The sequence below is a fragment of the Ascidiella aspersa genome, chromosome 7 (genome assembly GCF_963924565.1).
Source record: "Ascidiella aspersa chromosome 7, kaAscAspe10.2, whole genome shotgun sequence".
NCBI lineage: Eukaryota > Metazoa > Chordata > Ascidiacea > Phlebobranchia > Ascidiidae > Ascidiella > Ascidiella aspersa.
The window spans coordinates 2,952,722-2,979,982 of record NC_139453.1 but is presented as its reverse complement, the minus strand read 5'-3'; the positions used below and the strand labels follow the sequence as shown (position 1 = coordinate 2,979,982).

The 27,261-nt window shown below is 36.0% G+C and overlaps 1 protein-coding gene across 1 annotated transcript; it reads right to left on the bottom strand.

Moving 5' to 3' along the window:
* Positions 1 to 18,035: 18,035 nt before the first annotated feature.
* LOC146137281 (fatty acyl-CoA reductase 1-like) lies at positions 18,036 to 26,946 on the bottom strand. The gene is made up of 11 exons (XM_083393821.1): positions 26,928 to 26,946; positions 26,144 to 26,282; positions 24,786 to 24,819; positions 23,915 to 24,110; positions 22,421 to 22,549; positions 21,474 to 21,526; positions 21,064 to 21,188; positions 20,489 to 20,578; positions 19,876 to 20,005; positions 19,177 to 19,301; positions 18,036 to 18,168 (listed from the first exon to the last, which is right to left on the bottom strand). The coding sequence occupies exons 1-11, from the start codon at positions 26,944 to 26,946 to the stop codon at positions 18,036 to 18,038; spliced, it is 1,173 nt and encodes a 390-aa protein (XP_083249947.1).
* Positions 26,947 to 27,261: the final 315 nt, after the last annotated feature.

Below are 27,261 nucleotides of genomic sequence, written 5' to 3'. Positions count from 1 at the left end.
AAAAAAGATCCTACTTTTGCGCAAAAATATTTCTGGAATTTGGTAGCGACATTTAGTGTTTTTTTATTTGCTTCATCGCTGATCTTGCATAGCTCGGTTGTTTGAGTGACTGTCCCGGTATGGCCGAGGTCATTAGTTCGAATCTCACCGCAGGCAATTTTTACTTACCTTGATTGCACGGACATCATTGCAAGACCAACCGAATACGTTTAGACATTCTCAATGAATAACATTAAGTGGTGGTTGTTATTTCAAACTGTAGGCCTAGGTCGTGGAGATATTCAGTGCATCCTACTTAGACAGCAATTCAAATTGTTTGCCCGAAATTGATACAATAACATTTTAAAGTTAGACCGCAATGTTATTGTTATTAGATTTGCAATTTTTATTTAATGCCCGTTTAATTCGTATAGCTTCAGTCTATCGCCAAGTGAATGGATAAGAAATACGAATAAATTTAGGCGAGAGGGTTTAGGTTAAAATACGAACGCCGGGTTCTTTCTGCATTTTATTTGTGTGATTTTGCAAAACCTAGGTAGAAATAATTAACCTGTTGTTCATTTTTTGAAAACTCGTACACGGATGTAATGACCTGGGGCCTGGCTTATTTTAGTGATTTAACGAAAAATAATAATTCATTTAATAATTTTAAGTTGCTAGAGTTCACTAAAACGTCCCATAAAAATATTTTGTCCATCATTGCCCCAATAGGTAATAACAGCCCGGAGTTGTCACCTAACCTATTGATCGGAGGAAAGCGAGTCTTTGTGATTTTACGTATTTGTTACCTGACCTATTTCACAACGTTAGTATGCGGCCTGCCAAATTGTTTGTTTTTTGTTTGTTGTGGCCCTTGCACCATTTTAATTTGTACAGGCCTGGTTTAAACTCATCTTCCTTGTACAATTACACTGTGCCCATCAAGTTTCGAGTTTTATGGATTTGGCATTTTAAAGGAATTGCTCTGTAAAAAACAACACAAAGGCTAGATAGTTAGTTATGCGAAAGTTGAGCAGAGCATTTAACACTATAGGTTGTTTAAAGCGAAATATTAATATAGCTCTAATATTTTAAAATAAGTTTACTGCTTCAACCTTAATTTCCCTTAAGTTAAGCTCTCTGAATTTAATTTCTCTTCTACAGTTAATATTTACAAAAATTACTCTTGATCAAGTGCATTATAAGCGATGGTCAATCCTAGCACACCCAAATATAATTAAATTAATGCGGTTCAAGTCACCAGTTCTATATTCGTAGATGTTGTGTGGGTTTATAGAGTAGGCAAATCTACCAATTTATTATTGTCACAGTTGGAGATACTGAAACTAAGTGCCAACAAGATTGATTCACGTGGTTTGAGTTGCCTGGCAACAAGCGTACACAACATCAACCAGCTGGAATTAACGTATTGCGAAATCGCTGGTTCCGATCTGCAACCTCTAACTGACGCCATATCACGAATGGATCAACCTGTAAGTGTGAGTTGTTGGAATGAAGGGTGTGTTGAATATTGATATAACATTGAGGTGGACAAACAACACAACAGCATTACGTATAAGATTTGCTAACTCAACCACTGCCTGGTGTACGCCCATAGATAACATAGATAACGGGAATAAATGTGTTGTTTTGTAAAAAAAAAATAGCTAAGTATGCGAGAGTTAAGCGAATATTTAAAACTACCAGTTGGTTAAGGCAAAATATTGACTTAGCTCTAAAATTTTGAAATTAGTTTACTGCTTCAATAACCTTGATTTTGGTTAAGTTGAGCTCTCTAAAATTTATTTTTTTCTCTACAGTGATTAATTAAAGCAAAATATTCTTGACAATGTGCATTATGGGCTATGGGGCAACAGCATTGCGTATAAAATTTGGTAACTGAACCACTGTCCGGTGTACAAAAGATTTTTTCCGTAAACACAATTTTTATGTCACCAAAAGTAAGCAATTACTGGCAGGGGCAAATGCGGGATTTTTGTTTGAGAGGGCATTAAAAAATGCAGGTATGATGTCACAATGTTACGTCTAATCGTGACGTCACAAAACATAGCGTTACGCCAAAACGTGACTAATTTTTTTAAGAGGGAAAAGCACTAACGTGAAAAATACTTTTGTATAGGTAATGATCCCAAACTTTAATTTTCGAGGGTGTGATAAGACACACGGAGCCCATGGATAAACCGGTTTTCAAGTGGGCTAAGACATACTACAAACATAACTTAAATTTGCGGGTATTGCGAAATGTATTTGCATCCACTTCGTTACAATAGGCAAAATACAGTTGGGGGAGCCATGGCCACGTGCACTCTCCCATGGATCCACCCCTGATTATTGGCCTCTAAAATGAACCTCGCCTGGGATATTTATTGTTATAACGCTTTTTCTCAATGGACCTTTAGTAACTAGTCATCGATTTTTGATTGTGTTTACTTATACATTCAATTTAACAACCAAAGCTTTTTACGATTATTAGCTCGATAAACATGTTCCTGATAAAATAATTGCACCCCCCAAAAAAGATCCTACTTTTGCGCAAAGAATATTTCTTGAATTTGGTAGCGACATGTAGTGTTTTTTTATTTGCTACATCGCTGATCTTGCATAGCTCGGTTGTTTGAGTGACTGTCCCGGTATGGCCGAGGTCATTAGTTCGAATCTCACCGCAGGCAATTTTTACTTACCTTGCTTGCACGGACATCCTTGCAAGACTAACCGAATACGTTTAGACATTCTCAATAAATAACATTAAGCGGTGGTTGTTATTTGAAACTGTAGGCCCAGGTCGTGGAGATATTTAGTGCATCCTACTTAGACAGCAGTTCAAATTGTTTGCCCGAAATTGATACAATAATATTTTAAAGTTAGACCGCAATACTATTGTTATTAGATTTGCAATTTTTATTTAATGCCAGTTTAATTCGTATAGCTTCAGTCTATCGCCAAGTGAATGGATAAGAAACACGAATAAATTTAGGCGAGAGGGTTTATGTTAAAATACGAACGCCGGGTTCTTTCTGCATTTTATTTTTGTGATTTTGCAAAACCTAGGTAGAAATAATTAACCTGTTGTGCATTTTTGTAAAACTCGTACACGGATGTAATGACCTGGGGCCTGGCTTATTTTAGTGATTTAACGAAAAATAACAATTCATTTAATAATTTTAAGTTGCTAGAGTTCACTAAAACGTCCCATAAAATTATTTTGTCTATAATTGCCCCAATAGGTATTATATACCCCAGAGTTGATACCTGACCTATTGATCGGAGGAAAGCGAGTCTTTGCGATTTTACGTATTTGTTGCCTGACCTATTGCACAACCTTATTATGCGGCCTGCGAAATTGTTTGTTTTTGCTTGTTGTGGCCCTTGCACCATTTCAATTTGTGCAGGCCTGGTTTAAACTCATCTTCCTTATACAATTACACTGTGCACATCAAGTTTCGAGTTTTTTGGATTTGGCATTTTAAACGAATTGCTCTGTAAAAAAACAACATAAAGGCTAGATAGTTATTTACGCGAAAGTTGAGCAGAGCTTTTAACACTATAGGTTGTTTAAAGTGAAATATTAATATAGCTCTAATATTTTAAAATAAGTTTACTGCTTCAACCTTAATTTCCCTTAAGTTAAGCTCTCTGAATTTAATTTCTCTTCTACAGTTAATATTTACAAAAATTACTCTTGATCAAGTGCATTATAGGCGATGGTCAATCCTAGCACACCCAAATATAATTAAATTAATGCGGTTCAAGTCACCGGTTCTATATTCGTAGATGTTGTGTGGGTTTATAGAGTAGGCAAATCTACCAATTTATTATTGTCCCAGTTGGAGATACTGGATCTAAGTGGCAACAAGATGGATTCACGTGGTTTGAGTTGTCTGGCAACAAGTGTACACAACATCAACCAGTTGGAATTGGAGTTTTGTGAGATCGCTGGTTCTGATCTGCAACCTCTAACTGACGCCATATCACGAATGGATCGACCTGTAAGTGTGTGTTGTTGGATGAAGGGTGTGTTGTATATTGAAATTGCATGGACCTGGATAAAACAGGCAATAGCATTGCGTGTAAAATTTACTAACTTCCTGGTGTACAAAAGATTTTTGGTAAACGGAATTTTATGTCGCCATAAGTATAATTACTGGCAGGGCGAATGCGGGATTTTTGTTTGAGGGGGCACTAAAAAAGGTATGATGTCACAATGTTACGTCTAAACGTGACGTCACAAGTAACGGACATAGCGCTACGTCAAAACGTGACTATTTTTTATATTATAAAGACAGAAAAGCACTCGCGTGCAGCGTGAAAAAATGTCTTTGTAAAGTTTGACTTTCCCAAACTTTAATTTTCGAGTGTGTGATAAGACGCACGGCGCCCATGAATAACGGGTTTTCAAGTGGGCTAAGACATACTAGAAACATAACTTAAATTCGCGGGTATTGCAAAATATTTTTGTATTCACTTAGTTGCAAGAGGAATAATACAGCTACGTTCCCTCTCCCATAAATCCACCCCTGGTGAATGGCCTTTAAATGGTCTTGGCCTGGGTACATTTGTTCTGATAGCACTTCTTCTCAATTGACAATTATAAACTGAACACCCTTTTTATTTGTGCTTACCTATATGAGAATATTTTACCAACCAACACTTGAATTACGATTATTACTCTGTAACAACATTTTTCTGTTGAAGTAATTGCACCCCGAAAAGCGCCTACGTTCCCTCATACTTCTATATCTCCGCAATTTTGGAGCGACATTTAGTGGTTGTTTGCTGCATGGCTGATCTTGCATAGCTCAGTTGCTTGAGTGACGTTCCCGTTATGGCCGAGGTCATTAGTTCGAATCTCACCGCAGGCAATTTTTACTTGCCTTGCTTGCACGAAAATCCTTACAAGACCAACCGAATATGTTTAGACATTCTCAATAAATAACATTAAGCTGTTGTTGTTTTTATCAACCGGTACTAGATCGTGGAGATATTAATTTTCGTGCATTCAGTGCAGCATTATACTTATACTGCAATTCATTTTTTAGACTACAATTCAAATTGTTTGCCCAAAATTGATGTAATAACCTTTTAAAGTTAGGCCGCAATATTATTGTTATTAGATTTGCAATTTCTATTTAATGCCACTTCAATTTGTATAGCTTTAATCTATCGTCAATGAATGGATAAGAAATACGAATAAAGTTAAGCAGGAGGGTTTACGTTAAAATACAAACGCCGGGCTCTTTCTGCAGTTCAATTGTGTGATTTTGTAAAACTTATGTAGAAATAATTAAACTGATGTGTATTTTCTGAAAACTCGTACACGGAAGTAATCACCAGGGGCCTGGTTTATTTTAGTGGATTTAACGAAAAATAACAATTCATTTAATAAATTTAAGTTGCTAGAGTCCACCGAAACGTTCCATCAAATTATTTTGTCCATCATTGCCCCAATAAGTTATGTATAACCCAGAGTTGTTACCTGACCTATTATGCAACCTCAGTATGCGGCCTGCCAAATTGTTTGTTTTTGCTTGTTGCGGTCCAATTGCAACATTTTAATTTGTACAGGCCTGGTTTAAACTCAAATTCCTTGTAGAATCACGCTGTGCACAATAAGTTTTGAGTTTTTTTTATTTGGCATTTTTAACGTGTTGTTTTGTAAAAAAAAATAGCTAAGTATGCGAGAGTTAAGAGAATATTTAAAACTACCAGTTGGTTAAGGCAAAATATTGACTTAGCTCTAAAATTATGAAATTAGTTTACTGCTTCAATAACCTTGATTTTGGTTAAGTTGAGCTCTCTAAAATTTATTTTTTTCTCTACAGTTATTAATTAAAACAAAATACTCTTGACAATGTGCATTATGGGATATTGGGCAACAGCGTTGCGTATAAAATTTGGTAACTGAACCACTGTCTGGTGTACAAAAGATTTTTCCGTAAACACAATTTTTATGTCACCAAAAGTAAGTAATTACTGGCAGGGGCAAATGCGGGATTTTTAAGGGAAAAGCACTAACGTGAAAAATACTTTTGTATAGTTAATCTTCCCAAACTTTAATTTTCGAGGGTGTGATAAGACGCACGGCGCCCATGGATAAACCGGTTTTCAAGTGGGCTAAGACATACTACAAACATAATTAAATTTGCGGGTATTGCGAAATGTATTTGCATTCACTTAGTTACAATAGGCAAAATACAGTTGGGGGAAGCCATGGCCACGTGCACATTCCCATGGATCCACCCCTGATTACTGGCTTCTAAAATGAACCTTGCCTGGGATATTTATTGTGATAATACTTCTTCTCAATGGACCATTATTAACTAGACATCGATTTTTGATTGGGTTTACTTATACATTCAATTTACCAACCACAGCTTTTTACAATTATTAGCTCGATAAACATGTTGCTGATAAAATGATTGCACCACCCAAAAAGATCCTACTTTTGCGCAAAGAATATTTCTTGAATTTGGTAGCGACATTTAGTGTTTTTTTATTTGCTACATCGCTGATCTTGCATAGCTCGGTTGTTTGAGTGACTGTCCCGGTATGGCCGAGGTCATTAGTTCGAATCTTACCGCAGGCAATTTTTACTTACCTTGCTTGCACGGACATCCTTGCAAGACCAACCGAATACGTTTATACATTCTCAATAAATAACATTAAGCGGTGGTTGTTATTTCAAACTGTAGGCCTAGGTCGTGGAGATATTCAGTGCATCCTACTTAGACAGCAATTCAAATTGTTTGCCCGAAATTGATACAATAACATTTTAAAGTTAGACCGCAATGTTATTGTTATTAGATTTGCAATTTTCATTTAATGCCAGTTTAATTCGTATAGCTTCAGTCTATCGCCAAGTGAATGGATAAGAAATACGAATAAATTTAGGCGAGAGGGTTTACGTTAAAATACGAACGCCGGGTTTTTTCTGGATTTTATTTCTGTGATTTTGAAAAACCTAGGTAGAAATAATTAACCTGTTGAGCATTTTTTGAAATCTCGTACACGGATGTAATGACCTGGGGCCTGGCTTATTTTAGTGATTTAACGAAAAATAACAATTCATTTAATAATTTTAAGTTGCTTGAGTTCACTGAAACGTCCCATAAAATTATTTTGTCCACCATTGTCCCAATAGGTAATATATATTCCAGAGTTGTTACCTGGCCTTTTGCTCGAAGGAATGCGAGTCTTTGTGATTTTACGTATTTGTTGCTTGACCTATTGTACAACTTCAGTATGCGGCCTGCCAAATTGTTTGTTTTTTGCTTGTTGTGGCCCTTGCACCATTTTAATTTGTACAGGCCTGGTTTAAACTCATCTTCCTTGTACAATTACACTGTGCCCATCAAGTTTCGAGTTTTTTAGATTTGGCATTTTAAACGAATTGCTCTGTAAAAAACAACACAAAAGCTAGATAGTTATTTATGCGAAAGTTAAGAAAAGCATTTAACACTATAGGTTGTTTAAAGTGAAATATTAATATAGCTCTAATATTTTAAAATAAGTTTACTGCTTCAACCTTAATTTCCCTTAAGTTAAGCTCTCTGAAATTTATTTTTTCTTATACAGTTATTATTTAAAAATAAATACTCCTGATAATGTGCATTATAAGCGATGGTCAATCCTTGCACACCCAAATATACCGTATTTTATGGAACATAAGGCGCACTTGAAATCTTTTTTTTTTCTCATAAATTGATCGTGCGCCTTATAAGCCGGTGCGCCTAATGTATGGATCAAGTACGGTACAGTGCTTTATTGCCTACACACAAAACCAGTACTGATACTAATATTATATAAATAAACCACCGTCTTACACAACAAACTGGTAAAAGCAGCTGCAACCGTGATATTCACTAGCCTCATTTTTTCTATTGCTCATTGTACTATTGTGACTAGCTTACATTTATTACGTAACAAGTAAAAAAAGGGTGCGTTCTATAGGCCGGTGCACCTTATGTATGAACATAAAACTAATCACAGCAATTTATTGACAGTGCGCCTTATAATCGGGTGCGCCTTATGGTCCGTAAAATACAGTAGCCTAATTAAATTAATGCGGTTCAAGTCACCAGTTCTATATTCGTATAGGTTGTGTGAGTTTATAGAGTAGGCAAATCTACCAATTAACCTTTTTTATTGTCACAGTTGGAGAAACTGAACCTAAGTTACAACAAGCTGGATTCATGTGGTTTGAGTTGCCTGGCAACAACTGTACACAACATCAACCAGCTGGAATTAACGTATTGCGAAATCGCTGGTTCTGATCTGCACCCTCTAACTGACGCCATTTCACGAATGGATCAACCTGTAAGTGTGTGTTGTTGAAATAAAGGGTGTGTTGAATATTGGAATGACATTGAGGTGGATAAACCAGGCAACAGCATTGCGTGTAACATTTGGTAACTCAGCCACTGTCTGTTGGACAAAAGATTTTTGATAAACGGCTTTTTTATGTCACCATTATTAATGCAATTGAATGAAATGGTGACCTCACAAGTAACGGACATAGCGTTTAAACTTTAATGTTCTATGTTGCGATAAGATGCGGATAATTTGGTAGGGATTTGCAATTAAGGCAACATTTTTAACTTAAAGGGCATTTAACTTTAATAATGCAGTTGGTCGGTTTTTACAGTATTTTTTGCCCTTTACTCAATTGATCATTCAGATCACATTAAGCGCATCTAATTTATTAGCACAACTATGAGTAATCTTATTTGTTAAGCCTTGTATGCAAACAAATGTGCAGGCTTCTATTGTTTATGGCTCTGTGAACTGAAAGACAGGTCACATCATTGTGCTTAAAATGTTTGGTGGTTAAAATTGGAAGTCAATTTAGTCAATTTTCGCCGATGAATAAACCGGTTTTCAAGTGGGCTAAGACATACAAGAAACATACTTTAGATTCGCGGGTATTGCGAAATATTTTTGCTTTCACGTAGATACAATAGGAAAAAACAAGGTTGAGGAGAGCCATGGCCAAGTGTTTTAATGACTGACCCGGGGTCTGGTTTATTTTAGACGCATGTTCACTTTACACAAATTGTGGATTTAATGAAAAATGACAATATTTACAACCACTATAGGCATTCAATAAATTTTCAGCTGCTATAGTTAACCAATGTACCAAAAAATGATTTTTTTCCACAATGGTCCCAATACATTTTATACATCCCAAAGTTGTTACCTGACCTGTTACGAATAGCAGTTTTTTGTTGGTATAAGTTGCAAATATGTATTGTTTAATTTGCTAGGACCTGTATACAGCCTAACACCTGCTTGTATCTTACATTATGTTGTGCTGATGTAGATGAGGAAGTTGGAGCTGAGCCTCAACAAGTTGGGATCGCAAGGACTCGCTTTCCTCCGAACTTGTGCCCACAATGTACAAGAGCTGGAGTTAAATGATTGCGGCATCGGTGAAGCTGATGTGGATTCTCTGCGCAAGGTAGGCACTCAGAATTTGGGAATATGTTGCCGAGGCAACGTTGCGACACTAGTGACGTCAGTGCTTAGACGTGTGACGTAACGATACTTCCCGTTGCATCGAATGTACAACTTTAGATGAAAAATTATAAGGAAATTTGCAAATACCTATCTCCAGCTTGATGGTAGTTAGTGGCGTTCACGCGAATAATTTGTGAAGTAAGGCGCTTGGAGGTCTGACCTTTTTGCGATCGAATGCGTTCGCTTGTTTCTCGCTGAGATCAAGTTTGCTTGGATCTGTCCAGGCCCGACTGAACTAAGAAGCAGAACTAAAAGCAAGAAAAGCTAAACACAAAGCTTCGGGTTCAGAACGAAACAGCTTGGCTTGACTCGGACGAGTAACGAGTAGAGCGAGTTGCGCAATAACGAATCCGCGCGCACTCGGTTAATATGACTTTACTTTTGTAATGACATTTCATGTATTTTTAAATAGTGGCAATTGCGTTTCAGATAAGCGCATGTTTTAATTTCAAATGTGATAACTTTTTTTTAGTCTGAGTGACGCCTTATGTTGTTACACAGCTATGAGTATATCTGCTATAGTAAGTTTTACTTTTATAAATAACCGACCAAACCAACAATACGAGTACTCAATGTACCGAGGTAATCTCAACATTTTTACGCATTCCCATGTCAGGCATTTTTGTCGCCAAGAGTAACCCTTAAGTAGTTTGATCAAGCACTTAAACAGAACATAGAATCGTTACATAATCTATTCACGTCTTACAAATCTGTCTCCACAGTTATACCAAGAAAGGCAAGCCACCGATAAAGCGAAATCAAAACCGGAACCAGAAGCAAGTCAAAGCCAAGAAACATACAGTGAACAAGATTTGGACGATGGGACGGATCATGTAAGAACATTTCAACGTTAAATGACCAATACATGATTCTAACTGGACATAGAAATGTTGTGTTAACACAAGAAACCCCAGTTATAGTGGCAAACAATAGCAAAAATTAAATATACTCAGTGTAACTATCTTTATGTTTTAGTGATCATGTAAATTTGAACTCTTGTGTAAGCCAGTTTGCCGTCAAACAATATTTCTTTTAATAGCATTTTATACACAAGGTGTGAATCAATTTCTTTAATTTATCAAAAATAGAGTTTTAAACTATTTGGCGGTAAATATTGTATTTGTTTATAACTGGCGTGTTTTGTGACAAAATCGTTTTATAAAGACAAAGTAATGACTCCATTCCAGTTCTTACAATAAAATATAAATGGATAACTGACTGAAAATTTATAAACTTCAACAGGGATCAACACAGAGGTCAAAACAAGGATCAACACAGGGGTCAAAACAAGGATCAACACAGGGGTCATCGCAGATGTCAACACAGCGGTCAAAACAAGGATCAACACAGGGGTCATCGCAGAGGTCAAAACAAGGATCAACACAGGGGTCATCGCAGAGGTCAAAACAAGGATCAACACAGGGGTCATCGCAGAGGTCAAAACAAGAATCAACACAGGGGTCATCGCAGAGGTCAAAACAAGGATCAACACAGGGGTCATCGCAGAGGTCAAAACAAGGATCAACACAGGGGTCATCGCAGAGGTCAAAACAAGGATCAACACAGGGGTCATCGCAGAGGTCAAAACAAGAATCAACACAGGGGTCATCGCAGAGGTCAAAACAAGGATCAACACAAGGGTCATCGCAGAGGTCAAAACAAGGATCAACACAGGGGTCATCGCAGAGGTCAAAACAAGGATCAACACAGGGGTCAGCGCAAAGGACAAAAAAGAGGTCAGCAGAGGACTCAAAAGAAGAATGGGAAGAAAAGAAAGCTCGTAACTAATTTGCAGAAATTATTCGAACTCTAACTTCGTTTCACATGAACTGTAACTGAGTTATTTTTAATCCAACAAAATTATTTGGATTGCAGCTAGGGTATCACCGTTTCAATGCGTCCCTATTTTCTTACACCGGTTTTAATTCTATGACCATTGGAATTTTTGTGAAAAGTGCGTTCAACTTATTTATCGTTGTAAGTCAAGCTTGGAACTTTTCTTTTAAAAATAGTATAACTGTTGTTCTAAAGCCTCTTTGTTCTTGAGATATAGATTCTGATTTTGACCACTGTTACTTGTTGTGTATCAAAACTAACTTTTTTATTAAAATTGTTTGCGCCATGGCCGCAAATTCTGTTACCTCGCACATAGATATAAAATAGTATTTAGTTGTGCTCAACTCTCTAGCTCCCCTATATCTGTAGTCAACCTTCATTTAAAGGGCAACTTCGTCTCATTTACATCTAACTGAAACCTACTTAGTCATAACGCCTAATTGACTGTTTAAATCAAAAAACCTAATGCTTAAGCTCAATAGAAACTTACTTTCAGGCGTAAAACGATCGCAATAAACACTGTATAATAATTACATAATATTTTCAACACCAGAATAAAGCATTCCGAATGATAATATGACAATCGCCACGTTATAAGGCTATATTGCAACACTAATATACACCACTAGTTATTTTACTAATGGGCGCCAGAGCACAGAGATGAAAGACATGTTGTTACCGACCATCTTTAGTGCAATGGTTCTTGACCGTCGGTTAACTAGGTTTTCCACTAGGTATATCAACCCTGTGAAACCCTACTGCTTGAAAATTGTTCATTATTGACTCGCCTAGTTGTCTCAGTATTGAGTTGTGCCTTCGAAATTTTAATTACCGGTCCTTGAAAAGATTTTACTATTTTTAAGTCCTCCAGTTACGTTAAAAGCCACCATCAGTTAAGGTTGAGAGCCACCACTCTATAACAATGCTTCTCAAACTTTCAAAGTTTGCGAAACACTTAAAATTAAAACCAAACATCGCGGCACACTTTTTACAAAACAACATTGTTATTATTTGACAACCTCTTTACATACACGACAAGACAATATGTTTAGAGAATAGGAAAATCACATAAATTTTCGTCTGCTGCACATTCAATTTGTTATAAATTGTTTTGCTTGAAACACGATGCATCGATGACCTGACCAATCAGTATCACTAACTTTTTAATTAATAATTGTTTCCACTAACTTTTTAAATAATAATGATCTGTTTAGCTTGTCTTATATGAGTTCTCGCGCGTGCACACATAAAACTATTTTCATTTAATGCATTGCTGCATTTTTAAGTCTTGATTTTTCGATGAAAGGTAATATTTGCTTTTCACGAAGTGGTGTTCTATATTTGCATTTTCAGTTATGCCCTCATTTCGTCTTATTAATGATTTTGCTTTAGAACCGATCTCTGCGTTCTTGCTTTTGTAATTATGAAATACAAACATCAAATGTGTTACATTTTTTCCGAGCAAATAAATCGTGGTGGATTGTTTGAGTAGTTACAGTCTTTACACAAAAACCCAACCTGAAATGCTGGTTGCTTAGAAAATCTTCTCGTTTTGAAATTGCGAAATGATGTGGTAGACCTAAGTTAAGCTACTGTCGTCAGCCATTTATAATAATCCACATTAAACGTAGGCCTCTATACTTTACACGTGGTTTTATAGAGAACTAACGTTCTGACTTACGCATATTAAATGCAAGATTTTATGCAAAGCATGTTCAAGAACCACAATTAAAATGCGAATCTCTGCAATGTTATGCGTGTCAAAAATAACTGCGAACACACACAAAAATCATCAGTGTGCCTTGCCACGAGACTAACTTGCCCTACTGTATGCACGTTGAACAGCTGCCCAAAAGTTGCCAGGCCACAGAACGACAACATTGGTATATAAAACTTGTAAGTACAACATTAGAACCATAGAACGACAACACTTGCGCATAAAAACCTATATTACTGCAACATTTTTTTTATACATAAGTACAACATTGGAACAATAGAACGACAACACTTGCGCATAAAAACCTATATTACTGCAACATTTTTTTTATACATAAGTACAACATTAGAACCATAGAACGACAACACTTGCGTATTTTAGACCGTGGTGTGTTTTCTAGGCATTAAAGAAATATGAACGCATTCACTTAAAATATATATAATTAAAAAAACAGCTTTAATACCTTATCAAAGTAGACTTGCAGCTTTTATCCGCAGCAAGTTTATCACAGAGGTCAACTTCAACACAACTAGCTCAACTGATGATCAAATGCTTTTCTCGTGTGATTTCTTACGGCTCATTCTGCACCAAACTGATTGCGCTTGCTTCGGCGCCTTTAATTCGTTTTGCTCAACATAAATCGGTCAGTTTAAATGGCCGCTTCAAAAGTAGCCGGCTCCCTTTTCATCAAGTCTTGTCGCTTCACATAAGCCACAAGCGGCCGAAATAATGGAGCCAGCCGAATTAGAAATGGCCATATAAAGTGTCCGATTGCTTTGCAAGCCGCGATTACGGAACAACAAGCCAGAGTGCAATAAGGTGAGATTTTGTGTGGACAAACTTAAAAACAAAATCATTCCAACATCTGGCGAGCCAAATTAAAAATCACAGTTGGGCGTAATTTGGTTAATTTACGATTGCAATCTCCGCAAAGTGATTTTGGATTTTGTTTTTTTCCTTTTTACCAACCGTTTACCATAATATTCATAATAGAAGTAAAACAAAATAATAACTATTTTACGACCGAATAAATTTGTAAAACTTGTCTATTATTACCCTAATCAACATTTTTCAATATATTGATAGTTTATAATACAAAAACTCTTCTGAACAGCTATATTTCAAATTAAAATTTAAACATAGTTCAGTATAATTCAAATAATAGATTCAATCTTATCCATCAATATATTGATTAATTTTAGTTTTAATAAAAATATTTCTTTGATTGCGTTTTTTTTTAGATTATTATGCCTTAAAAGTATTTTGTTATAGCTTTACGATTATTGCCTGCTTTATGACAATCGGTAATAAAAAGAAAACAATAATATCTAATTTTTGTAAAATAGTCCAACATTTTGGGGGGGTATATATGTCCCCGGGCTTCAAGGTACAGGGGTGCCAAGATGAGGCTTACAAACGCCAAAATAAGGCTTTTTTTCTTAAAATACAATGTTCTGATAAAATTTGAATTGTTTGCCGTATGAAGCAAGGTATATTATGTTACGTAATAGAAAATGTGATTAAACATGAAGGAAGGAGCGCCAATTTTATAGTTTGCCCCCGGGCGCAAAATCCCATGGCTACGCCACTGGGTACAATCAAGCCTTTATAAGTTGTCACTAAAAATCCAGCATTTTTATCCTGATTGTGTTATTTCTGTGTTTCTTAACGAACCTTTGCTCAAGTGCTACGTAATATCATAAATGCCAATGGAACGCGAGAAATTTGAGTTTAGTAAAATTACAGCAAATATAAAAATATTGTAATTGGCGTGAGTTGTATTCTCTATGTGCCACAATAACTCGGCCTTTAATATAAAATCAAGTGTCACTGGAAGCTAGGTTTTTTAATTTGTTACTTTAGTCTTGTTTTAATTCAGGGGTTCCCAACCTTGTTACGATCTCGTACCACTTGGACGCTCTGTACTGTCACGCGTACCACTTTAGCAGAAAAACAATTTAATTGAATCATATTTTTATCTATTTTTAGCTTACAACTAGCATTATTCAACGCTATTGTAGCTTAAGCTATAAAACAGTAGATTATATCTATCAAAAGCAATCATTTTTCCACCTGAAAAACCTACGCGTACCACTAGTGGTTCACGTACCACAGGTTGGGAACCCCTGTGTTAATTGGATCAGAATGGCTTGCTGTGAAACCCGGCGGTACGCAGCAAAACTAAACGCCACTATGCGATGTACACTGCCGGAAAAACGCACCGGCAAAAAAACAAGACGGTGACTTAAATGTACGCCAAGGCTATCAGGCGCGGATCTAGGATGTTTGTTTGGGGGGCAATGAATTGTTTCGAATATGACGTCACAAAGCTGCACATCTAACCTCAAGAAAGCCAAACAGTTGGTTTATTTCCAGGTTGGAGAAGTGGTGCTTTTAATACAAAAGTTATATTACAAAGCTGTAGCACGAAGCGAAAAATTGCCTTTATATCGTTTAAGATGTTAAAAGCATTTATATGGGGTGATGAGACTAACGATGCCTTTGGTCGAAAGCAACTTAAATAAAGCGGGCCAAGAGATCTACAAGAAGCTTAAAGATTCGCGAATTCTTTTGCATTCATAATGTTACCCTAGTGACAAAAAATACAGTTTTTTTGGAAGCCATTTTGTGATATTTGAGGAAAACAAGAAAAGTACCAGAATATTACAGCATTCCAGTATAATATGAAAAGCAACTAAACCATAAAACATGCCTACAAAAAAAACGGCTGTATTTACAAATACGATGCGTTTCTACACAGTATTGAAATCGTTGTGATTTTTACAGTTACCTACATTTGGGAGGCATTGAAATAGAAAAAAAAAGTCTATGTTAACATTAAAGAACAAGTATAAAGTAAAGTGTAAACTTTGAAACAGAACAATAACGAAGAAATAATTACACAGTAAAAATGGAAAAGTTAGCATTTGCACAAATGGATGACAACACTGAAATATTTGTTCTTCCTGTACAGCATACCTTCTGCATAGCTATGTAAGCCCAGAATACAAAGAGAGCTCTATTGCGATGAGAAAGCTATCTTTACACGCGGAAAATAAAATCGCTCAATGCTTCTTTGTAAGCCCCGAGAGAATGTCAAGTGAGCCTCGAAACTTTTTGTAATATTGGAAAATAAATTATTTGTATTACCAATATGCATAGACACAATCGTTTTAAACTTAAATACGCACTATCCATGAAAAATTATTAATATTGAGACATTTAGATACAGTTTGTCTTGGATTTAGGTTTTTGCATGCCATAAAGGTAACCCACTTTAGGTTTTGCAAGTCGTGGCTTATGTAGAACACAATGAATCGTGTTGCGATAAAATCGAACGCAAAGAGAATACTTGTGAAGTTATAGAAGGGCGAGTGAGTCGCCGATGAACTCTGTGAGTTGCCAGAGCGAACTCGTCAATCCACTTGCAACGGCGAGTCCGCAAACTCCTAAGGCAGCTCCAGAGTAGAAGCACTTCTCAACCAAACGCAATCTGACAAATTAAACACAAGGTTAGTCTCCCGGCGAAATTACGGGCTGTATCTTCAGTTTCAATATTTTTAAAAAATATTAAACGTATTTTTTTCTATAAATCGACCAATACACACCACCTTTACGGAAAGAATCCTAAAATTACTGCTGTCCTTTGCATGTTGAGATTAGGCCACAGTCCACTGAATATAACATATACGTTTCGTACTTGTATTTGCGGAGCTTCTGAAACTCCAATACATTTGTTTTTTGAGTGTCCACTATTAACCGCCGAAAGGTCCGTTTTAATGAGCGCAATTTGTTCTCTGTTTGTCGATAATTCTGTAATGTCACCGACTGCGTTGTTTTCCTTGTCTAATGCTACTTTGTTGAGTTACATTCTGTTTGGACATCCTGATTTAATTTGCTCTGAATCTCTCATTTTATTTAACGCTGTACATGACTTTTTGTTAGCTTCTCGTAGATTTTGATGCAAATTCTTTCCAGTGTCCAGTATTAATTTATTACGTGTTGTTCCTTAAAATTGTTTGTTACACGCTGTAATTGGTGTCGCGACAAAAGGTTTTCTTCAGTCGTAAGACTGCCACCTGATTGTCGTTAAATCAATAAAGCTAAAGCAACTTTAATAAAGCGGGCCAAGAGATATACAAGAAGCTTTAAGATTCGCGAATTATTTTGCATTTATAATTTTACCCTAGTAACAAAAAATACATTTTTTTTAGAAGCCATTTTGTGGTATTTGTGGAAACCAGAAAAGTACCAGAATATTACAACTATTAATTCCAGTATAATATGAAAAGCAACTAAACCATAAAACATGCCAAAAAAAAACGGCTTTATTTACAAATACGATGCATTTCTACACAGTATTGAAATCGTTGTGATTTTACAGTTACCTACATTTAGGAGGCATTGAAATAGAAAAAACAAAGTCTATGTTAACAATAAAGAACAAGTATAAAGTAAAGTGTAAACTTTGAAACAGAACAATAACGAAGAAATAATTACACAGTAAAAATGGAAAAGTTAGCATTTGCACAAATGAATGACAACACTGAAATATTTGCTATTCCTGTACAACATACCTTCTGCATAGCTGTGTAAGCCCAGAATACAAAGAGCTCTATTGCGATGAGATTCGAACCAAACGAAAGCTTTACACGCGGGAAAATAAAACCGCTCAATGCTTCTTTGTAAGCCCCGAGAGAATGTCAAGTGAGCCTCGAAACTTTTTGTAATATTGGAAAAGAAATTATTTGTATTACCAATATGCATAGACACAATCGTTTTAAACTTAAATACGCACTATCCATGAAAAATTATTAATATTGAGACATTTAGATACAGTTTGTCGTGGATTTAGGTTTTTGCATGCCATAAAGGTAAAACCCACTTTAGGTTTTGCAAGTCGTGGCTTATGTAGAACACAATGAATCATTTTGCGATAAAATCGAACGCAAAGAGCATACTTGTGGAGTTATAGAAGGGCGAGTGAGTCGCCGATGAACTCTGTGAGTTGCCAGAGCGAACTCGTCAATCCACTTGCAACGGCGAGTCCGCAAACTCCTAAGGCAGCTCCCGAGTAGAAGCACTTCTCAACCAAACGCAATCTGAACAAATTAAACACAAGGTTAAAACGGGCTCAGCCATCTAATCGCATTTTAAGATAAAACTCATAAACTTTGTTTATTTTAACTTTTTGTGTAATACTTTCTAATAAGACCACAAACAAAGCTTAAATGGACATATTTTGGCGCCGATACTACGTCAGTATCGGACCAGTAGCGATACGATAAATCTGATATTATCAGACAGCCAAAAGTAAAAACATAAAAAAACGGGCCCAACCATCCAATAGAGTTTTACCTAAAAAGGAAATTCGGTGATGAATCGGCGAAACTAGGATATCAACAAATATGAAGGTAGATTCTAGGGATTTCAATATTTGGGCGAAAAAAGTGTGATCTAATGAAACCACTACGAATTCTAGGGCAGTGGTCAGCAAACTTTTTTTGTCGCGGCCCAAAGTATTTTTTTCAGAGCTATTGTAGGCCCACTAAAACCACTACGAAGCAGTGTCGGATTCTGAATATTTGATTTTTAGGTGAAATATTACACGGCGCCTTTATGCCCAAAACTCTGCCATACCATATTATAAAACATACTATACAACGAAGAATATACGCGCGAAGCGAGAAACATTTTTCAATTACACATAGTTAAAGTTGACAAAAAATATATTTCGACAGGCATTTAGGACCACATTGGGCACGTGGGTCTTTTCAAACTGAGCCAAATGAAAAATTCTATGCCACACCAATATTTACAATAAAGTGCAATGAATGTAAGGCTATCACGCGGCCCAGAACTACATGATATCACTCAGCTGCTCAAAAGTAACTCGCGGCAGACATCTGGGCCGCGGGCCATAGTTTGCCGACCACTGTTCTAGGGATTTCGATATTTTGGTGGAAAAAGTGATCTAATGAAGTCACCGCGAATCTTCTTTAGAAAAATGCATTGTTTTACGGTGTCATGTCACAAATAAACATGGAAGTATTTATACGATCAAAATTTCTGGCTTTAAACAAAAGTTCCACAAGCATAAAGTCCCTTACTTGGTTAGTTTTTGTTTCGATTGTAGATCGTTGTTCTTCTGCTTTAGAATGAACTGGTTGCAGCCGGCGATGTAAGTTGTGAAGTAATCTTCCCACTGATAAACCCCACAATCAAGGTTGTAAGCCTGAGAAACAATTAACAAATAGCTTGATAATGAGTTTTAAAGCCAACAAGGTCGAGTAAATCCACATCATCTTGATTAAGACGTTTCGATTCACACTTGTATCATCGTCAGTTAATCTCATTGTTTTTTTAACAGCACTTTCTGAACACATAACTTATACCGAGCATAAAATTAATTCAAAGACTGTTCAAAAAACGTTCGAAAAAAAAGGTTCCACAAAATCTAGGGCTTTTTTCAGAGACTGATGATGCCAGATTGGCGAAATATATTTCTCTATTAATAACTAGTCTAGAACTTATAAATGATTGATTATGACTCGGACAACAAAGTCTATAGTAAGTTGCTACCATCCACTTGAAGTTATTGTCGTCATTAACGTGTATTAGGGCGAGTAGATATCTTCTTTTTTACATATTCAGTTTGCGTTCTACAAAGACTTTTCAACACGCAAATCAATTCAAAGGCATTTAAACGCTTTTAAAGATTCAAATAATTTGTGACAAACGTGCAACAAGAGCCAAATGTTAACCCTATGATTAGATGCTCTGCAGTAAAAGACATTTTCATGTTTCACCTTTTGGTCTTCAGCATTCAGTGAGGAACGCAGTTGATCGACATTCGTGTTGCTGAACTTAAAGTTCGTCGTAAAAAAGAATTCCATCACTTCCATGGCGCTCATGATCTTTTCATTGAGTCTTGCCATTCTGAAAAAATTAAGAAATGTTGTAAGTATTTGCCATTCTGAAATTAAACATTATATTTTTTAGGATTAGCGTAGCATTGGGTTCAGAATAAAGTATTTTTGTGAACAGGGACCAATAATTCTAAGCTAAATAAAATCCTATATTCTTGCCTAAATGGTGATAGTCATTCAAACAAGTAATCCAGAAAACAACAGACAATTGTTATAACATAATAAAGGAAGTTTAAATCTTAACAGTAGAGATTTGTAAAGACAGGTTGACAAAAAGCTAGATATTAAATGATTAAATAAAGTTCCATCTAGACTAGGGCCTTAAATATTAAAAAAAATAAATAAAAAAAACTAGACAAAACATTGCACGATTCTACAAACGAAAATTTCAAGAAAAGCAAAAATTTCAAAACTGTTCAATCCACAATAAAGCATAGGTGGCAAACTAGAGTTTTTAGCATCTGCTTAGACTTTATTTGAGAGTATAACTCACTTTTGTTTTTTCCTCATAAGGGCCAGACCGGCATCCATCGCATGGGCAGGAATAGTTTGCGAATAAAAGGTGGTGAGCTCGTACAGCTTTCTGCATATAAATAAATAAAATGTTTAAATAAACACACCTTTGCCGAAAGTGTTGGAATAATGAAAACTATATCTCTTAAATGTTAAATAGAGTAATTAGGTGGCACTTTATAAAAACGAATTGTAGCAAATAGCTTTCGCACAACCGTGCTTCATCAGGTCAAAGCTGAAAAAAGATTTGCAACGTTTTTCTACTTTGGTTGTGCGAAAGCTATTTGATACAATTTGTCTTTATATAGTGCCATCTGATTACCTTATTTAAACTAGACAAATACGGCCTTTTAGAAAGACTCCTAATGTTAAGCAATGCCACTTAATTACCGGATTTAGAACTAGACAAATATGGTTACCAATTAAGATTATGTTTCTGGATAACACTAATATTATGCTAAAATTCTCCTAGAAACTTTTTTTTGGAAAACTATATTTAACAATTTTTGATAAAATGTGACAATCACAAAAGCAAAACTAAAGAATCTATTTCACCTGTTATTGGTGCATAACACCCAAGGTGCACGGAATGGGTCGCTTGGATTCTCTGCCACATTGTTCTTTGCAAGTGAAACTGGAAGGGCTGTGGAGTCGGGACTCAACAGAGTCGGTTTATTTTGCTGGAGTAGAGAACACGGGGCTTAAGTTAAGACTATCCTTATAGGTTAATGAATTATATGACACACTACGAGCGGTATGTTGAACATATCTACCTAGTTTTCGTTAAATAAACGTGTGAAATACAAGCTGTAGCGTCGGATCCGGACTGGCTCTCGCAGAAACCGCATTTTATGCCGGAGTCGGATTTGAGACTTAAGTAAGACTACGCAAGACTATCCTTTTTAAACCATACACTATGCGATTCAAATAAACTATTTTTAGAATTTATCTTCTTGAGAAATAACCCTAACTCGCTCCCCTCTGATCCTGTGCAGCTCATTTGGTAGAGCGACGGTCCCTGTATGATCGAGGTGGTGAGTTCAAATCCCACAACAGGCTACCTTTACAAACAGGATGCATCAACGGTGTTGTTTGTCAACTCGCTCCCCTCTAAGCCTGTGTAACTCAGTTGGTAGAGCAACGGTCCCAGTATAACCGGAGGTCATGAGTTTGAACCTCACTAAAGGCTAGTTGTTTTTCTAACCTGCCTTGCTTAATTGATCGACAGATTTCATGAGTCTGCGGTGTCTTACGGTGAATAATCTCATCAATCAGGGTTGATTTATTTTAAAACTTCAAATTTACTTAATATATAACTCCCCCAGGCAAAGTTATAATCGTAATCAGTGTTTCTCAACCTTTTTGCAACTATTCAAATATTAAGAGCAAGTATCACATCAAAGCTTTGTCGACCCAATTATTTTAACTCAACTTTATGCAAGCGAATAAAAGCTTTGTCGACCCAATTATTTTAACTCAACTTTATGCAAGCGAATAAAAGCTTTAGCTACCCAAAATTTAATTCAATCTTTGTTATGAGCCATTTCTTCAAATTGCTTCGGCAATTTATTTAAAAAATCCAATCGTGTGAAGTTGTGAACTATTTCTGTCGGCAACTCAACTAAAGCAAACGGCCTTTGGATTTTGGGTCACTAAGGTTGAGAAAACACTGGTTTTACAGACATCAGCATTGATAAAGTCACGTTTGATTTATAAGAGCCATGTTTTGGACTTGCCTTAAAATTTCCCTCAAATTTTGCTTAACTTATTTGAGGAATTTAAAACATGTGAACTGCTGCAGTCTGCAACCCAACAAAATCAAAATGGCAACTCAATTTTTCCCATTGGTTGAGAAACACTAAAACCTACATTTACTGATGTAACACTTTTAGTTAAAGTTGTCCATTCTTACTCAAGCGGTCCATAGCAAGGCCATTTTTGATGCCAGAGTTGACGTGGTAGATGGGAAGTGATCCATTAACCCTCGGAACTCGGTCGCAAGTAAAGGAACTGGTGCTTTCATTGTCCGAAGATGAATCCCCTGGAAATTCGTATTTAACTGGTTAAGTTTTAAATTGATCAACAATAAATTTAGGTGGAATTAGTTATTCATAGTAGACAACCTAAAAACCTCTTGGTAATTTAGAATGACTACGAGTAAAAATGCAGTTTTGGAACAGATTTTTTTAAACACTGGTCAGATACCAGCGTTTTTCTCAAACTTAAAATAATTTCGTACAATTTAAAACAAAGTAAAATGTAGAATGAATATCAAGCCCCATGCATAAGTGAATAGCATTTTGTAAACTTTTCAAAAAACCTCTAAAGATAATGGTTGGAAATTGCAGTTAGTCGTAGAATATATATCAAAGCCCATACAGACGTAGGTAGCATTTTGCGAATGTTTTAAATAATTCTTTATTTATTTTCACATGGTCTTGTCAGCCGATAAAATGCAACTACTTTTGTATATTCTTTGATATTGATTATACGTCTAACTACAACACCAGCCGTTATGTTCTAAACAAAAACGGAATTACTTGGTAATCTATCTGTATTTACACCTTGTAAGCCAATTTCCCCAAGCGATGAAACTGCACTGTCACTAGGGATGCTCAAAGTAGAATATCGAATCCAATTCTGCCGTTTATTTCGGGTAATTGGAACCGATATAATTTAATGTTTTACCGCGGATTGTTGCGCCTAATTGCACAAACGCGTGTGGTAAGTTGGCATGTCGCCGCGGCGACCAATTTATAGTTCTTACTTTAAATGTAACCTGGTAGTGCAGTGTCAGCGTTTTTTCGGGCGACCAATTACCGCGTCTGGCGATAACGTTCGTCTAATAATTAAGTGTCAATCAAGCATTATTGGGCGAGCGACTAACGTGTAAAGTCTGGTGTGGAGTGCGCAATTTCCCTAAAGCCAATAAGTTGCAAAAGTAACATTACGTTGTAAAACGTTCTGGCCGTCCACAAAATGCGCTATAGGGTAACTTAAGGTCAACTTTAGGCCAAGATTCAGGACCGAACTGCTTAAGACTTCTGTGTGCAGTGTTGCATTCTACTCACTATTGGCAAAATAAAAGTTTTGGCAACAACCTGGACAGTTGACGTATTACAGTTTACACAACTGCTTCAAATGACAGTTGTTAAGAATGTTAAACATATGGGAGATTTTTTTTATTATAATGTACACATGTTAGCAAATTGTTTGGGCGATTTATTGCTGTGATTGTGGGCCCTGTGGGGTAGATTAAGATTAATCCCTTCCCCAAACAAAATCGAGGTTAAATAATTTAATAAAAATATACTAGGATTCGCTATTCTGGATTCGTTATTCTAGATTCGAAACCTATTATTCTAGAATACCTTGGGATTCTACTTTGAACATCCCTAACTGTCACTCTCGTAGCCGAGCGAGCACCTTCTTTCTGCTGAGTCACAAGCGATCTTCATCGCCGCGCAAATCACGCCGTTGACAACAAAGTCGACCGGTATGAGGTCACAGGTTATGGAGTTGTCGACAATCACAGAACGAAGCACACCCTTGGCGTACGCTATTATGAAAGCGGTGGGTCCGTACACGTTTGTACACCAACCCTGGAGAAAAAACAGTAATTTTTGCTATGAAAGATAATTATGCAGTGAAATTTGAAACACTATTAAGCAGTACACCGGAAGCCTTTAATAGACTAACCCAGTGGTTCCCAACCGGGGTGCCATTTGGAAGCTTAATGGGTAATTGAAGTTCCTTAAAAACATAATTATCGCTCTTTTTAAAACCCTATTAATACAACTTTTTGTGTATGATTTGGGTACAGAAATCAAATGATATGTTTCTACATGCATAAATTTAATTGCGATGTCCCAGTTCTGTTTTTAGTGACACTACAGAAATCATGGGTGCCGCAAACCATAAAATGTGGGAACCACTGGATTATCAGAATCAGTCGATCAACTAAGAATTTTTGTGCAATCAAGGCCAGGCTAGAAATGCAACTGCGGTGTGGTTTGCACTCCAAACTGGCCTTGCTTGCATGAAATCCCTAATCGGTTGAATGATTTCATTCGTCTTTATCAGTGATTTAAGTTTCATTACACAGGCCAATTTAAAAAAGCCAGATTTATAATTATTTGCGTCACTTACTTAATTTTACAGGAATAATGCCTTGGGGAGAAATTGATAAGGAAAGTAAAAAAAATGTAAGTGTAAGTGTTCGGTCTGAAACAAAAACGCAACATTTAGCTACAACTTTAAACCAATAATTATAATACCCCTAAAGCCTTCGACAGCGTGTAAGCGTTCGGTCTGAACGAAAACACAACAGGTTACATTTCAGTCAAGAGAGATATTTTGATATAAAACTGTTCTTTTTCAAGCATTTGGCTTAGTTAGTTCATAAAAAAATGTTGTATTTGTGTGATGTGATATGTATAAATTGTTTATTGCAAAGTTTGTATGGTCCCTGTTCTGAGGCGAATTTTTTTTTAGATTTTTGTTTGCTTGACAGTTTTCAAGTTACGTCAAAATACGACTTAATAAAGCAATAAATTTATAAAATAAAGTTTTTCCAGTGAACTTGTGCACAAATATGCAGCTAAACAATAGATTAATTGCGTGAAGGACTAAAAAAATTTGTATTTACATAGTAAAAGAACTCGAAAATATAGTTTTTTGGCAAAATTTGAAGTAGTCTCTGCTAGAAACTAGAGAAAAGTGTTATGAAGGTCAACACAAGAAGAAGGACAATCGTGCAGCATGCCATGAGTCCAGTTTTTGAGATATATATATATATATAGTTAATTATTGCTACCGCTAGATGATAACAAAAACGAACAAAATGGCCAAGGTATCTCAGGCAGTGCATATTAAATATGTGGTGTTAAAACATTCTAGCTTGTGGCACATTAAGTATAAAGTATTTTAGGCACTGTTTTCTCCTAGCAACACTTTAAAAACTTGGTATTTGTCCTTAATATATTGGCAAGAACACGGTTTAAAGCAGGGGTGACGAACCTATTTGCTGTCGCGGGCCACTTTGTCAGTTACCGCTGACGACGCTGAGTACAAGTTTTTACCTACAATATAAAACCTGTTAAAATCACAAACATTTGTTCATCAAAGCAAACTAATCGAAACCCATGCGAACCATACAGCTTAAATTATTTAAAGCAATATTGAAATATGAAATAATAAAAAATAACAAATAAACATTTAATGAATTTTGTTGCTCAATGAGAAATTTGGAAACATTTTTGCTTTGCTAAGCACTTGATATTAGGACGAACTGTCGATGTGGCAACTCTCAACTGCATACTAAGATTTTCGTCTGTTAGCCTTGACCTGTAACGACTTTTTGTGATGTTCATTTTACAAAAAAAATGTTCTCATAGATATGTGCTTCCAAAAACCTGCGGGCCACGTTTTCGTCACCCCTAGTTTAAAGGATTAAAATAAAAACTTAAGCAGTGTAAAAACGAAATAGTGCAAGAGTTCAATTCAAATATTAAACTTCTTGGGCCACTTCCAGGGTAAAACAAACACTTATTTCAAAGCGACCTTTGTCAAAATGTCCTAATAACTAACCTAATGACTTTAATTTCGCTTTGAATTAGCGAATATGGTCACCTACCTCTTGCCAAGAAGCTGTGGTGTGACCTTGGTGATAAGGGCATCGCCCATCCACCGGAGGGAGCCCTCAAGATTGAGGTAATCGATTCCAACATCGTAAAGCTGTTCATAGGTTTCTTGTTGGTTGCAATAGACGTACGCTGGACAAAAATGATGTAAATTTGTCTACCTTCTACTGGTTTTTGCAATATTCTCTAGATATATTAAACGATACAATGGTTTAAGTATAGACAAAAAAAGTTATAGCTAAAAAAATAACTTTTTTTCATAGAATATAATATTATAGTTTACACAAAAAAAGTGTATGACAATAGCACTTTATAAGGTAGTTACAACGTCAAAACAATTTTCTGGCTTTTTAATTAAATATATTTAACCTTATCCTTAAACAAAAATATATCGGTAGGATAAAGTTTTAAATTACAATTTCTCGCAACAAAATTCCATGGATGGGGGAGAAGTTAAATCGGTAGTTCCTAAACTTTTCAGCTTGCGGCACAGTAAAAAAACAAAACATTTCATGCCACACCATGTACAAAAACAACAAGTTTAACAGATAAATGCCTTAAAAAGGTCTATGAAATAAAATGTCTATCTTTGCTCGTTTATTTTTGATACATTGAATTTCGGAATCTTTGTAACTGTTTTTTAAAGTATTGTCACGTGTCAGTAGTGAATGAAATTTATAACGCTACGACAATTTTTAGCTCGCTACATGATTATTTAATTTTCCTCATTTAAAGATAATTTAATAAAGTTAATAAATATTGACAAAAGAGTTACACCTGGTCTGCGCTCGTACATCCTAACAGTTAACCGACCTGCGATGGTCAGGCCCAACTTTTACCCACCCTTCAGGAAAAAAAATGGTAACCCTCGGCCTAGTGTGTGGAATATGGGTATATTTACCCTATAATAGAGTAACCTTAGCACAAATTTACAAAGTTAATCACATAAAGCATTTGAAAAAAAATGTGATTTTGAAAGCTTTATCATTTAATAAAACAGCAAAACTGAAATTATTTGTGTAACACTGCATATTGCTAATAAACACCTGTGGAGATGTGAACGAATGCTTGGAGGTTGTTTCGTTCAGGTCAAAATATTTTGAGAAGCCTC